At 42.8% G+C, this 16,480-nt stretch overlaps 1 protein-coding gene across 8 annotated transcripts in view; it reads right to left on the minus strand.

Moving 5' to 3' along the window:
- Nucleotides 1-16,480, minus strand: part of CPLANE1 (ciliogenesis and planar polarity effector complex subunit 1) — a 209,345-nt gene that overhangs the window by 18,406 nt on the left and 174,459 nt on the right. For 7 of the 8 annotated variants that reach the window (XM_073621364.1, XM_073621384.1, XM_073621422.1 and 4 more), the window contains 3 exons: nucleotides 12,951-12,984; nucleotides 11,330-11,461; nucleotides 6,005-6,164 (listed from right to left, as the gene is read on the minus strand). In XM_073621364.1, the coding sequence (XP_073477465.1) occupies nucleotides 6,005-6,164; nucleotides 11,330-11,461; nucleotides 12,951-12,984 (326 nt within the window). The remainder of the gene's footprint in view (nucleotides 1-6,004; nucleotides 6,165-11,329; nucleotides 11,462-12,950; nucleotides 12,985-16,480) is intronic. The other variant, XM_073621374.1, reaches the window with a different exon arrangement.

The raw sequence follows: 16,480 nt of genomic DNA on the forward strand, positions 1-16,480 counted from the left end.
AGATGCAGTCCTAGCGACCCTAAGACGCATATAACTATAAGTTTTATTATATTGAAAACGTTGTCATATGTCAAAAAGAAGGGGAATCGCAGCTGCGCATACCATTCACACCCACATTCACAGTACCCAAATTGAAATAATCACTTTAGTCAAACATTAGCACTTGTAATTGCAGACTTATATAGTGGTATAAAGCTCAATTCTCAGAAGTCAAAATTATAATACTGATGCAGTTACAGAGCAACTTAGTTGTAGACTAAAAATAGTGAGTCAAAAAACCTGTGTAGATGTGGGTGGTGTTAGGTGAATTGGTGAGTTCTTAGCTGCCAAGTACTCAAAAAGCACAGGGTATCGTTATCGCTGTCCACAAATGGATTATGATCAGTCCCTTTGGATTTTGAATAACTAGACAGATTACACCTGGTGAAGCAGGGAAGTAATTATATTGAAGCTGAGATAATCGAGAGGAGCAGGCTTAGGCATTGAGTCACTTTAACAGTGTGGATACATCTCCAAAGGCTGTCAGATGGGGAGGCTGAAGAACGGAGGACAGGAACAAACAACTGTGTAAATAGACTTAGTTCAAGACACTCTCACCATGTCATACATCCCGGTCGTTTCACTGTACCTCTACCCATCATTCCATTGTAGCTCTGGCTGTATGTTTAGGGTCGTTGTCCTGCTGGAAGGTGAACCTCCACCCCATTCTCAAGTCTTTGGCAGACTCTAACAGGTTTTCTTCTAAGATTGCCCTGTATTTGGCTCCATCCATCTTCCCATCAACTCTGACCAGCTTCCCTGTCCCTGCTGAAGAAAAGCATCCCCACAACATGATGCTGCCACCACCATGTTTCACGGTGGGGATGGTGTGTTCAGGGTGATGTGCAGTGTTAGTTTTCCGCCACACATAGTGTTTTGCTTTTAGCCCAAAAAGTTCACTTTTAGTCTCATCTGACCAGAGCACCTTCTTCCACACGTTTGTTGTGTCCCCCACATGGCTTCTCGCAAACGGAACTTCATATGGCTTTCTTTCAACAACGGCTTTCTTCTTGCCACTCTTCCATAAAGGCCAGATTTGTGGCGTGCACGACTAATAGTTGTCCTATGGACAGATTCTCCCACCTGAACTTTGGATCTCTAAAGCTCCTCACGTGTTACCATGGGCCTCTTGGCTGCTTCTCTGATTAATGCTCTTGCCCAGCCTGTCAGTTTAGGCGGACAGCCATGTCTTGGTAGGTTTGCAGTTGTGCCATACTCTTTCTATTTACAGGTGGTTGATTGAACAGTGCTTCGTGAGATGTTCAAAGCTTGGGATATTTTTTTTATAACCTAACTTCTCCACAACTTTATCACTGACCTGTCTGGTGTGTTCCTTGGCCTTCATGATGCTGTTTGTTCACTAAGGTTCTCTAACAAACCTCTGAGGGCTTCACAGAACAGCTGTATTTATAATGAGATTACATTACACACAGGTGGACTGTATTTACTAATTAGGTGACTTCTGAAGGCAATTGGTTCCACTAGATTTTAGTTAGGGCTATCAGAGTAAAGGGGGCTGAACACAAATGCACACCACACTTTTCAGATATTTATTTGTAAAAAAAATTGAAAACCATTTATCATTTTCCTTCCACTTCACAATTATGTGCCACTTTGTGTTGGCCTATCACATAAAGTCCCAATAAAATACATTGAAGTTTTTTGGTTGTAACATGACAAAATGTGGAAAATTTCAAGGGGTGTGAATACTTTTTCAAGGCACTGTACATCTTTAAGTATTTCTTCAATAGACGTCACAGCAAGCAAAGATAAGAACAGGACCCCAGAGTCTGTACCTTAAAACAAATCAACATTTGTAACAGGTTCTCTCTAAACTGAACATTGAATATAAAAGCAATTAACTTTTATTACCAAAGTGTTTTTTCTTGGTGAAGGGTTCCAAGTCATAAATAATGGATAGGTCTCCACCTAGCAGCTGTGTTGCTGCTCTGTAGTTAAGTAGATGAAGTGACACATTTTAATACACTCCTCCACTTCACATAAGGTGGGGAATGGTCAGTCCACAGGGGATTCGCATTTCACCCTGATTATTATTCTGAGTAAACACTACTTTATATATACAGAATATAGTTTCTTCTTGTGACCTAATGCTTTGGCAGCCACAATCACATAGTTATATGATATTTGATGCTTTTTATGTTTAACCACTTGCCCACCAGGCCAATTCTGACATTTCTTTCCTACATGTAAAAATCATCATTTTTTTGCTAGAAATATACATAGAACCCCAAAACATTATATGTGTTTTTTTAGCAGAGACCCTAGAGAATACAATGGCGGTCATTGCAACTTTTTATCTCACACTTTTTTTTTTTTGGAAAAAAACAGTTTCATGCTTTAAAAAAAAACAAAACAGTAAAGTTAGCCCAATTTTTTTGCATAATGTGAAAGATGAAGTTGCACCAAGTAAATAGATACCCAACGTGTCACGCTTCAAAATTGCACAAGCTTGTGGAATGGCGCCAAACTTCGGTACTTAAAAATCCCCATAGGCGACGCTTTAACATTTTTACTGGTTACTTGTTTTGAGTTACAGAGGAGGTCCAGGGCTAGAATTATTGCTCTCGCTCTAACGTTCGCGGCGACACCTCACATGTGTGGTTTCAACACCGTTTTCATATGCGGGCGGGACTAACATATGCGTTCGCTTCTGCGTGCGAGCTCACGGAGACAGGGGCACTTTAAATTTTTATATTTTTTTTACTGTTAATTTTACTTAAAATTTTCTAATTTGACACTTTAAAAAAAAAAAATGTTTTGATCACTTTAATTCCTATTACAAGGAATACAAACATCCCTTGTAATAGGAATATGGCATGACAGGACCTCCTTACAGTGAAATGTAGGGTCAATAAGACCCCACATCTCACCTCTAGGCTGGGAAGCCTAAAATAAAAAAAATGTAAAAAAAAAAGATCACTGCTTCCCAACCAAGGCATCTCCATTTTTTTTTAATGCAGAGGCTGGGCGTGACGTCATAACATCGCGCCCGGCCTCCGAGGATCATAGGGACTTCGGCGACCATCTGGTCCACCGGAAATCTCTATGGTGGACATCCGGGGCTGGCGGATCCATTCTCCGACTCACCGATCGCAGAGATGAGTGGGTAGAAGCACTGGAGGGCAGCGGGAGGAGGGGGGGCCTGGTCAACCGCTAGATCATTCTTACGGTGTAGGAAATCGCCAGCTGAAAACACCGATATCTGAATAATGCCTGTAGCTTCAGGCATCATTCAGATATACCACCATAAAGCCCAGGACGTCCATGGACGCCCAGCAGTCGGCAAGTGGTTAAAGACTGCAGGGAGTTTGCATAGGGCTATTAACAACTGAAAAAACATCAGGCTTGAAAAACTTTATGGGTGGTTCAATAGAAGCCAAACGACATTCGACATGTGTGTACTGCAGTGGGTTCGGCCAGCTTCTGTCAAAAGGGGCATGACCGAAAAGTCTGCTGATCATCTCCCGATCAGCGCTCTCAGCCAATGGGTGAGAGTGCTGGCCGGAGTGTTCTGGCGGGGGAGGCGTTCCCCTATCAGTATCAATAGAACAGCAGGGGAGATCGCTGTACTAAGGTCGGATAGTTAAGCCTAGTACACACAATGAAATTATCCGACAAATAATCGTCCATTTTTTACTTTTTTGCATGCTAGTCTTCATATCGAAAACAAAGAGGTTACTAAAGTGCGTAACTTCTCGTATGACCGAATAAAAATTCTGAAGTGATGTAATTTTTGGACGAAAACTGTATTGATTAAAAGAAAATCGTACAATCTTGTATTGTACAAGGAAATTTTCGTATTTGTCCCATCGGTTAATTTTGGACGAAAGCTGTGTACTAACGATCACTTTGAAAGAAGTATTTTTTGCACGATTTTCCAATCGTGTGTACGGGGCTTTAGTACAGCGGCTCCTGAATGTCAGGTTTTTTTTTTTTTCTCGTTCAGCTCTACTGGGTTGAACGAAAAAGAAACTACTAGTGTGTACTAGGCTTAACACACTATGGGGGTTATTTACAAAAGGCAAATCCACTTTGCACTACAAATGCAAAGTACACTTGAAATTGCACTTGGAAGTGCAGTCGCTGTAAATCTGAGGGGAAGATCTGAAATGAGGGGAAGCTCTGCCAATTTTATTATTCAATCGTGTGCAAGCTAAAATGCTGTTTTTTATTTTCCTTGCATGTCCCCCTCGGATCTACAGCGACTGCAATTTCAAGTGCACTTTGCACTTGTAGTGCAAAGTGGATTTGCCTTTCATAAATAACCCCCTATATGTGTTGTATGCTAGCCTAGGGCTTCTTATAAAAACACCAGCATCCACTGCCAGGCAGTGAAAAACTGATTTATCAGCGGAAGAGACATAAAAAAAAAAACTAAAAAAAAAAAACCCTGCTTTTTACAGCCATTTGAGCTTTTATTTCTGCCTATAAAAGCTTGAAGAAGCTTGTTATTTTTTGTGCGCATTAGCGTATTTTTATTGAGCTCTTTCAAGCTTTTTTGAACATAAGAGTTTTTTTTTTTTCACAAACCCTCCTAGATAGTATTTTCTTAACCACTGTATAAACAAAACAAAAAGCTGGAACAAACGTTTTCTCGCTCCTTTGAGCTCTTTGGGGCACTAGCTCCTCTCAGAAACATGAGTTGGGTGCAGTGTTAATTTTGGCAGCAAATTTTGATTTAGTTTTAGTCTTAGGACTAAAATGCCATTTTAGTTTTAGTCCCATTTTAGTCATCGTATTTTAGTCGACTAAAATCTCCAGTACATCTTAGTCTAATATAATCATTTTAGTCAACTAAAACTGAATGTGCACAGTACACAGCCCCCCCCCCCCCTCTCTGCACAATACACAGCCCCCCACAGTACACAGCACAGCCCCCACCCTCTACACAATACAAAACCCCCTCAATACACAGCACAGCCCCCACCCTCTACACAATACAAAACCCCCCACAGTACACAGCAAAGCCCCCTCCCTCTGCACAATACAAAGCCCCCCACAATACACATTCAGCCCCCCTCCCCCCCCTGCATTCCCAGGAGACCCCCAGTCTCCTGGGACAGCACTGCCAGTGTACTCTAGAGTTAAGAATAAATCACTGCCAGCCCTTTCTTATACACAGCTCCTCCCGTGTCACTCTCATTGTAAATCAAAGTCTCTAAATTTACCTCATAGCTTCGTTCTTGCATGGACCCGGCGATCACATGGCTCCTCTGAAGACTCATGGATGGTCATGTGACCGCTCTCTCCTCCTCCAATCTAAAGCAACACTTGCAGGAGGAGGAGAGCGGCCAACAAGAACAAAGCTATTGAGGTTAGAAGCTTCAGCTTACAATGAGTGACACAGGAGGAGGAGCAGTATAGGAGAAGGGGCTGGCAATGATTTTTTCCTAATGATAGACTTTGCTGGCTGTGCTGTCCAAGGGCCAGGAGAGGCGGGGCGACTGGCTTGACCACCTCCCAATGTGTGGCATCCGGGGGCGGACCGCCCGATCCCCGCCCCCTACTGTGTTATACGCTGATAAATACAGTAAATACAGTAAATTAATGAGGGTAAACGTCACTCCTTGCCATTAACATTCCGTTTTCGTTCCTTAACAAAAATGGATTCTATTTTCGTCAGTTGACGAAAATGTGCTGTACTTTTAGTTTCGTTTTCGTCACTGTAAAAAAGCCTCTGACCAAAATTATGCCGAAAACGTTTTCGTTGACGAAATTAACGCTGGTTGGGTTTTTTCTGCCTGTAGAAGCATATACCTGAAAAAGCCCTAGTATGCCCCCACATTGGCTAACATGAAGGGGAGTCACTAGGCAGAAAAAATAAAAGCCTGTAGGAGCCGCTTCTTTGAGCTGCAGTGTGCATGAGCCCTCATTCCTCCTCCTTAGGTCACCAGAGAGAGAAGTAGAGGAGAACAAGTGAGAAAAAAAATCACAATTCACATACAGCATGGTGTTGCGGCTGGAAGGGCTTGTGTTCTCTCTCTCTCAGTTCTTCCAATTTCTTCCTGTATTCAGCCAGACGCTCCCTTTGCTTATTCTTCATCCACATCCGCAGATCTGCCCTGTTCTTCTGGCTCCTCTTTGAAGTATTCTGAGGCCTTTGTCTGTAAATACAAAACAACCGCTGAGCTTTTAAAACATGAATGACTGAGAGTAAATCTGCCCATAGACTGACCTAAATTTGGACGGTTTAACAGGGACCAGCTGAGTCTCAAAATGTTTGTGGTCAACCTCGCTCGACAGAAGTTGATTGTTTAATCGATTTCTGTTGAAGGAACATATTGGAAAACTTCTCTCATTCAGCAGCTGTAGCCAATCAACTGCAGTTGCTGATCAATGTATTCTGATAGCATAGGGAGTCGCTGTCGGGATACAATATCCCAGTGAGGGCGATTCCTTCATCCATCTTGTTGAACGGAAAAAAAAAAAAAAAAAAACAAAACTAACAGTGTATGGCCATCTTAAGCCATGGCAACACCCGGGGCTTTAATTACACCTGAACGAATGACATTCATAACACCAGCTGCGCATTGTCTTTCTGGGCTGCCTACATCCCCCCCCCCACGTATTCAGCTTTTCCTTTATACTATACATCATGTGTGTCAAACACAAGGCCCGCAGACTGAATCTGGCCCTTCAGGCCATTTTATATGGCCCTTGCAACCAGGGGGAGAGAAGGAAGTGAGATGTGAACAACCTGTAACAGAGAGCGAATTCCTGAACACTATGCATAGCAAAACCCTAAACCTTGCACTCTGTACGTAGCGCACCCTTGATCTCTGCACTCTGCACGCAGCGCACCTCTGATCTCTGCACTCTGTACGCCGCGCACCTCTGATCTCTGCACTCTGTACGCAGCACACCCCTGATCTCTGCACGCAGCGCACCCCTGATCTCTGCACTCTGTACGTAGCGCACCCGTGATCTCTGTACGCAGCGCACCTCTGATCTCTGCACTCTGTACGCAGCGCACCCCTGATCTCTGCACGCAGCGCACCTCTGATCTCTGCACTCTGTTCGCAGCACACCCCTGATCTCTGCACTCTGCACGCAGCGCACCCCTGATCTCTGCACTCTGTTCGCAGCGCACCCCTGATCTCTGCACTCTGCACGCAGCGCACCCCTGAACTCTGCACGCAGCGCACCCCTGAACTCTGCACTCTGTATGTAGTGCACCCCTGAACTGTGCACACAGCGCACCCCTGAACTCTGCACTCTGTATGTAGTGCACCCCTGAACTCTGTATGTAGTGCACCCGGAAACTCCATACACAACGCACCCCAGGTATTTATTTCCCCTTTAAGATCCTCCTACTGTTCAGTGAAGGGCATGGTTCCTGCACCTATTCTCTGTGGAAAAAAGCCCTGCATACATTTATATAGTCTTACTGTACAACCAGCCCTTTAAGGACAACCATTATGCTGATGCGGCCCACAGTGAAATTGAGTTTGACACTTCTGCTCTACAGGTACAGGAACTGGTAGGACCTCCCCTGCTATAGCTTTCAGTACATCATGGAAAAGGCATTGCACCGGTCACAGGCAGAATGCTTTTATGTACTGAATATCTCACAATATTGCAAACTGGATGCGGGTTTTTCCCGCATCCAATTCGCATAGCAGGAGATTGTGACTGGCTCTCTATGGAGCCGGTCCACACATTTCCGCAGCGGCTCCGGTGCGAATTGCCCAGGAGCCCTGTGCGTTTATGGGTCATTTCAGGTCTGAATTCAGCCCAAAATTCGGGCTGAAATCAGATGTGAAACGGTGAATGGAAACTCCTCCTGTGAGCCGCTGCGACCTCTAGTGTGAACCCAACCTGAGTGCAAGAATTCTGCAATTGCTACTGGATCAACTTCATTGTAATCAATTACTAGGGGAAGGCCTAAGGCTATGTAAACAGACAGTAAGGCCCCATACAAGCTGGTGTTCAAACAGGCACTTGGCACAAAAACCCAATCTGCCTTAAGCATTGCCTGAGGCATGAGACTGATATGATCTATGGTATTGCACAGGAAAATCTTAAGTTGGAATTGGGCTGTTAAAAAAAAAAAAAAACACTGTACTGTCTATGGGTGAGGTGATTAAAGCAACACATTACTATATTATGGAAGGGCAAAACCCTAATTCAGACCTGGGCAAATTGCAGACCCTGGGCCACATCCAGCCCTTTGGCTGTCCCTGTCTGGTCTGCAATGCCTCCACTGTCAGCATGCCTCTCTGAGCCTGTCGTCAGCTTCCTCACTGAAGAATCAGACAGGTTCAGAGAGGCACGCTGACAGATGTCCATATGGAGACTGCAAGAATTGGAAGGAGAGAGCCAGAGGAGCGGATTGGTACAGTGGAGAGGTTTTTTTTTTGTTTTGTTTTTTTTTATAAATAAAGACAGTGGGAAGGTTTAGTTCTGGTGGGGGAACAATTGCATTCACTGCATATGGTTGTGGGGCAGCCCCATTGAACTCAATGGGTGAGTTTGACAAGCGGTACCACTTGTCTAACTCTGCACCCCCAGTTAAAAATGCCACAGCCACAAAGTAAAGCAACTGCCATTGATGAGCAGTTACACCTATTATTCCTTGCACCAGGGGTTTGTATTCTAGAGGTTTACATGCTTATGGACCTTCCCAGTTACAAAATGAATAATGAGCAGAATCAAGTTCGGCCATCCACAACAGTCCCAGTTTCTCATGGGGCCCTTTTGCAAAATGAATTGCTCACCCCTGCCCCAACCTATCAAATCCTTGACTTTTCCTATGTGAACACTGATGCAATATTTGGTTTCTGCAAATACATTTGTTACTCTTTCAATCAGTTTGTGTACCTTTAAGCCCCCTGGATTCAAGGGCCAGGCTGTATACAAGGCCCCCAACTCTTATTTTATCCAAAACAGCATTAGGCCCCACCACTCTTGACCCTAAGCACCACTCACCTTCATTTAACTTCATATAGTGCAAGGAAGGGTTAGAATTCCAAGCAGAGATTTATTGTTATCTTTCTCTCCGCTGAGATGATTTATGATTCACTCTATTTAATCCGGTGACCACTGTCACAGAGGGTACATGATGGTCAATCCAAAAATGGTACAGTTGTCAACAAAGCAAAAAGGTGAGGTGAAATCGTCCAACGGAGGCACCTGTTACAGCGACGTCTATCTAAGAGGGAATATCCTCTCACTTTAGAGAGTTTTTATCTCACAACCTGTTGTGTCTCAGACAGGAGCTGAAAGGAAATCTCCCCAACTAGACACAGGCAGCAGCAAAAAAAATAAATCTGGGAGATGTTCACATCACTTCCTTCTACCTAATGCTACAGTTTAAACAGTAACTCCACTTTTGTGGGAAAAATCATTTCCAAAAAAAAAAAAAATGATATAGTGTTTACAATTGCTACACAAGTCATATTGTAGCTAGATGTTATTAAAAATGACCTTTCCCTTTCAATATACAGCTCTGTAATTTTCTGTAAAATGCAATATGGCAACCTGGAGGCATTCTGTACAGAAGATATGTGATAACTGCTTGTGTCACTGGCTCATTGGTTTTCCAAGAAGTCTGCACTAAGATGCAAATCAGATTTTGGCATCCCCTGCAAATAAAATGTAATTTTTGGTAAGATACTCCCAAAGGGAAATCGAGTCTAAGGCCCCTTTCACATGTGTGCGACTTGTACTGCGACTTGGGATTGCAAAGTCACATGACAAGTCATACCCCATGATTTGCAATGAGTGCATGCATATCTGTGCGTCTTCAAGTCAAAGCGACTTCAAAGTATTCCCTGCGCTACTTTGGTCCGACTTTGATGCGACTTGAGGTCCATAGACCTCAAGATTACACAGGCATGGCTTCAAGTCGCTTCAAAATTGCGTCAAAATCACACTACTTTCAAGTCGCACAAGTGTGAAAGGAGACTAAAGGTATGCAGACCCTGCCACGTTCCTCAGAACCCTGCAGGTGCAGCAGCTGATTCATAATTGTAAAACCACTCCCATACAGATTCACTCTTCACATGGACACAGACAAACAAACAGCTGTTGGTGACAACTGTACCATTTTTGGATTGACCATCATGTACTCTGTCAGTGGTCACCGGATTAGAGTGAATCATCTCAGTGGAGAGAAAGATAGCAATGAAAATCTGCTTGGAATTCTAATCCTGCAACAAAGTTTGTTAAAAATCCTTGTAAATGTACATAGATCATCCAGAGGGGAATGTTTTTTTTCTCAACAATAGTGGAGACTCTTTAAATGATCCCACTACAGAACCCAAATGGAAAGCTCAAAAGCATCACAACTGTTTTTTCTACTATAATTTCAATTACCTGAAGCAGCGTTCGGCAACCTCGGCCCCCCAGCTGTGGTGAAACTACAAAACCCATGAGGCATTGCAAGACCCTGACAATCACAGGCATGACTCCTAGAGGCAAAGGCATGATGGGATTTGTAGTTTCACACAGCTGGAGGGCCAAGGTTGCCTACCCCTGGCCTAAAGGTAAACTACACAGCATTTCCAGTAAATGCAGCACTTTTTTTGTTTTAATATTTTCTTGGAATCACTTTCTTTGCTCACAGTTCTGTATTTTAATTACCTTGTTTCATGTACAAATTTGTAAAGGCTCCATTTAGCAGTTATCTGTATGTCATGGATTGCGATCAAAAACATCTGCCATCTCTGGCGCTGCAACTAGCATTAAAGTAAAAGCTAAACCCATTGATTTAATGGTTTCTCAAAACAGTGGTATTCAAAGCATTCTGTGAATGATAAGGGTCACAGTTGCTTGTGCTCTCAAACAAACTGTCAAGCTATCAAATGGTGACTGCCATAACTGATCACAAGTGCAGCACCATGGCACAACTGCAGATCAGAGGAAAAGATGGAAGCGTCATTGGCTGTAAAGGATAGGAGGGTTTAGTTCTGCTGTAAGCTTGTGCTTTGTTTTTATTGCTCCATTAGAGTCAATTTGAACGCATGGCAAAACACATCTTAACAGAACATGTACTATTTTGTATATCAGCTGTAAAACCCATTATGAAAATGCAATAAAATATATTTAAAAGCAGAAATGTTTTACTTTGTTTAGACAGAATAGGGGCAAAGTAAAATCCATGTAATTGTTTTTTTATGTCTCACTGTAGAGACACTGTAGAGATCCCCTTTTACTCCTTGTTCCATAGATACGACATGAAGTGAAGGAAATCCCTTTCGAGTGAGAACAATCCCCTCTAAAAAAATTATTTTTTCCACTTTCTGTGTGAGATTGTAATGTTTCGTACCTAGAAATGGCCCGTGCCTGTGTTTCAGTCAGTCCAAGTTCCAAAGCAGACACCCCTCCTTCCATGAGATCAGTCAGAATGTCGGCCATGTCGCTGAGCCCGGTCATCTGGAGCTCCTCGTTCACAGCGCTGCTGAAAAATGGAGTCAGCTCAGTGCGGCTCACATGAAGCATGCCATCTCTGGCCAATAACGGAAAGCATTAAACGTATGAAAAGTGTATATCTGCTTCGCTCACAAATCCAGGAATCCGGCCTGGTGTAAACAAGTTTCTCCCCCTCTAATGCCCCGTACACACGGTCGGATTTTCCAATGGAAAATGTCCGATCGGAGCGTGTTGTCGGAAATTCCGACTGTGTGTGGGCTCCATTGGACATTTTCCATCGGATTTTCCGACACACAATGTTGGAGAGCAGGAGATAAAATTTTCCGACAACAAAATCCGTTGTCGGAATATCCGATCGTGTGTACACAAATCCGACGGACAAAGTGCCACGCATGCTCAGAATAAATAAAGAGATGAAAGCTATTGGCCACTGCCCCGTTTATAGTCCCGACGTACGTGTTTTACGTCACCGCGTTTAGAACGATCGGATTTTCCGACAACTTTGTGTGACCGTGTGTATGCAAGACAAGTTTGAGCCAACATCCGTCGGAAAAAATCCATGGATTTTGTTGTCGGAATGTCCGAACAAAGTCCGACCGTGCGTACGGGGCATAAGGTGTCATTAACTGCCTTCAACCAGTCTGAGTGAGCTGGTGGTAGAGAAGCCAGCCACCTCTGGGCAATAAGTTTACGGGCATGGAAAAGGCACCTGAGCCCCGGAATCTGCGTGGAGGAGGGTATCAGTTCCTCATCCATATAACCTAGCAGACACAAGTTAGGGTCTAATAAGACATATCTATGTAGCCTAGGACATCTCCAGAGCATGTGAATCAGGCTGGCCATAGATGGAGTGAATTTCTTTCCTGCAACCACAGATCGAATTCCTCCCGCCAAGCCATTGTGTTCTCCCGGCAGGGGGGTGCAGGTGAAGCCGTCACCGCTGTGAGAACACAATGCTATAACCACCGCTTGAAATAATCGCATGTAGAATTCGGCAGGCTGGTTTTACCCAAGTTGATCGATTAATTGGATACATTCAGCCTGCCCATACATGGTTCAAATCTCAGCCGAATCTTGGTGAACCGGCTGAGATTCGAACAGTCTATGGCCGGCTAAAGTGCAAGGTGAATCCCTGCACCTCTTACAGGAGTCATCCGGATGTCACCGATTTGGAAACTATTCCAAATTGGAATAGTTCTCTATTTAGGAGTCACATAAGATAAGAGAGAATACACAATACTGGATCTGAATCTGCTATATATTATGTAGTCTATACCCAGTTCTAAAAGACAATTATGCACTTAAAAAAAAAACAACAACGCTTTCAATAAGGTTAGAGGGAGAGATATAGACTCTCTAATGGTATGTTAATGCCTGTTTGTTTTTGTCAGCTAAACTTTTCTTATAAAAAAAAAAAAAAAACACACAAAAGTATTAAAAAATGTAAAAGATAAAAAAAAAAAAAGTCAAAGACAGATATAAATGTTTCAATTCATAGCCTAGAGGGATTCTCCTACCTTTTCTCCATGTTGCGTTTGTCTTGCCAATGATCTGAAACAAGACGAAGGTGTTAGTTGTGATCTGAGCTCAGTCTCTCCTGTGTAGGAATGAGCCTGATCCTAATACACAGCTTCTCATTGCTAGGTGACCCAGAGACATCAAGAAACAGGTACTCAATTACTCCCCAGGGACACCTTGTTCCAAGTCGTATAAGGTGACCTCTTCATTATGTGTGAAATAAATTACAGATCAGCGCTCACATACAATTAAAATCAGAAGCACATAAAATAAATCCATCTAAGTGTATAAATCTGATTATAGTGAAATTGTACACCAGAGCCGATACTTGTCTTGAGATTTTCAATTTCTTTGACCAACATCATATTTATTATGAGTTGTGACTTTGCCCCTTTGCTGTATAACTGTTGCAAGCTGTTCTTACATGAGCAACAGAGCTTACACATTTCATTGCCTGCTCTGTGTTCCACAAGGACCAGGTACCAGAAAAATAGAAAATACCGGTGTGACATAAAGATGGTTAAAAAGAGCTTATTAAATCCATCAGTTAATTCACACACCAGTTTTCTGTTATCAAAAGTTTTTATAAAAAATATATTCAAGAAGCATGAGGTCAGAGGCTACAGTGGTAGTTACAGACAGTACATTTAAACATTGAAAAGTCGTGCCTGCAGGGCTATAAGTGACAGATTCGATGACATGTACAGAAATGTACAGTAATTGATCATGGTATTGTATGACACAAAAAGCACTAGCAGTATTCATTGTAAAAATAATTGCTAAGATAAACCCAAGAGCAAGAAACTTTCCATAGAAACATGGCACATGGTATTGACCGATGAGCCTATGTGAACCAGTATAAGAGGAGGAAAGGAAAGCTTTACCTGCATGACTCTGACAACATATACACAGAAGTGAAATACACCTTCAATCCAAAGTCCCTCACGCTATTGTACTTAACCATGTAGGCTTATTACAGCATGCACAGCACCAGGACTATAATTTATTCTACATGTTTTTCAGCAGAGCAGCATGTAGCATACAAGGGCACCATATGTTAAAACTAAAGAAGAAATAAAATAGTAGGACCACAGAAAATGAGTTATCTGCTGTCCTAACATTCAAGGGGTAATATGACAGCCATGTACCAACACTCATATACTGGACACCATCCCAGTCGGCCCTTCTAAGGTTTTCCCCAAAATGATCCTTATACCCCGAGCTGCATTAGATATCACAAGAGAAGGCTGCACTACCCCCCCATGGTGTGCCCTTCAACACTGTTAGCAAAGTGCTTTTTCACTTCTGTGTATGTTGCAATATACAGTTACATAGTAGGTGAGGTTGAAAAAAGATACAAGTCCATCAAGTCCAACCTATGTGTGTGATTATTTGTCAGTATTACATTATATATCCCTGTATGTTGCGGTCATTCAGGTGCTTATCTAATAGTTTCTTGAAGCTATCAATGCTCCCCGCTGAGACCACCGCCTGTGGAAGGGAATTCCACATCCTTGCCGCTCTTACAGTAAAGAACCCTCTACGTAGTTTAAGGTTAAACCTCTTTTCTTCTAATTTTAATGAGTGGCCACGAGTCTTGTTAAACTCTCTTCTGCGAAAAAGTTTTATCCCTATTGTGTGGTCACCAGTACGGTATTTGTATATTGAAATCATATCCCCTCTCAAGCGTCTCTTCTCCACAGAGAATAAGTTCAGTGCTCACAACCTTTCCTCATAACTAAGATCCTCCAGACCCTTTATTAGCTTTGTTGCCCTTCTTTGTACTCACTCCATTTCCAGTACATCCTTCCTGAGGACTGGTGCCCAGCACTGGACAGCATACTCCAGGTGCGGCCAGACCAGAGTCTTGTAGAGTGGGAGAATTATTATTTTATCTCTTGTGTTGATCCCCTTTTTAATGCATGCCAATATTCTGTTTGCTTTGTTAGCAGCAGCTTGGCATTGCATGCCATTGCTGAGCCTATCATCTACTAGGACCCCCAGGTCCTTTTCCATCCTAGATTCCCGCAGAGGTTCTCCCCCCAGTGTATAGATTGCATTTATATTTTTGCCACCCAAATGCATTATTTTAAATTTTTCTACATTGAACCTCATTTGCCATGTAGTTGTCCACCTCATTAATTTGTTCAGGTCTTTTTGCAAGGTTTCCACATCCTGCGGAAAAGTTATTGCCCTGCTTAGCTTAGTATCGTCTGCAAATACAGAGATTGAACTGTTTATCCCATCCTCCAGATCGTTTATGAACAAATTAAATAGGATTGGTCCCAGCACAGAACCCTGGGGGACCCCACTACCCACCCCTGACCACTCCGAGTACTCCCCATTTATCACCACCCTCTGAACACGCCCTTGTAGCCAGTTTTCAATCCATGTACTCACCCTATGGTCCATGCCAACGGACCTTATTTTGTACAGTAAACGTTTATGGGGAACTGTGTCAAATGCTTTTGCAAAATCCAGATACACCACATCTACGGGCCTTCCTTTATCTAGATGGCAACTCACCTCCTCATAGAAGGTTAATAGATTGGTTTGGCAAGAACGATTCTTCATGAATCCATGCTGATTACTGCTAATGATACCGTTCTTATTACTAAAATCTTGTATATAGTCCCTTATCATCCCCTCCAAGAGTTTACATACTATTGATGTTAGGCTAACTGGTCTGTAATTCCCAGGGATGTATTTTGGGCCCTTTTTAAATATTGGTGCTACATTGGCTTTTCTCCAATCAGCTGGTACCATTCCAGTCAGTAAACTATCTGTAAAAATTAGGAACAACGGTGTGGCAATCACTTGACCGAGTTCCCTAAGTACCCTCGGATGCAAGCCATCTGGTCCCGGTGATTTATTAATGTTAAGTTTCTCAAGTCTAATTTGAATTCTGTCCTCTGTTAACCATGGAGGTGCTTCCTGTGTTGTGTCATGAGGATAAACACTGCAGTTTTGGTTACTTAAGCCCCCCGATTCACTCGTGATGACTGAGGAGAAGAATAAATTCAATACCTTCGCCATCTCCCCATCCTTTGTAACCAGATGTCCTTCCTCATTCTTTATGGGGCCAATATGGTCTGTCCTCCCTTTTTTACTGTTTACATACTTAAAGAATTTCTTGGGATTTTTTTTGCTCTCCTCCGCTATGTGTCTTTCATGTTCTATCTTAGCTGTCCTAATTGCACCCTTACATTTCTTGTTGCATTCTTTATAAAGTCTGAATGCTGAGGATGATCCCTCAACCTTGTATTTTTTGAAGGCCTTCTCCTTTGCTTTTATATGCTATTTTTACATAGGCCAGTACATGGCCCATATGATTTTATTCATGTATGTTTGCTATATACTTTTAAATGTTTTATAATTAACATCTACATTTTCTAATTGAAATGATATTGCAGTTCTGTAAGTTGTCGGGGGGGGGGGGGGGGGGGGGGGTAGTGTAGGAGTCCATTTGAATGGAAACTGTGCTTGTAGGGACTGTAGGAGAGCACACACCACTTTTCACAAGCAATGC

This window comes from Aquarana catesbeiana, linkage group LG01 (genome assembly GCF_042186555.1).
Source record: "Aquarana catesbeiana isolate 2022-GZ linkage group LG01, ASM4218655v1, whole genome shotgun sequence".
Taxonomy (NCBI): Eukaryota; Metazoa; Chordata; class Amphibia; order Anura; family Ranidae; genus Aquarana; species Aquarana catesbeiana.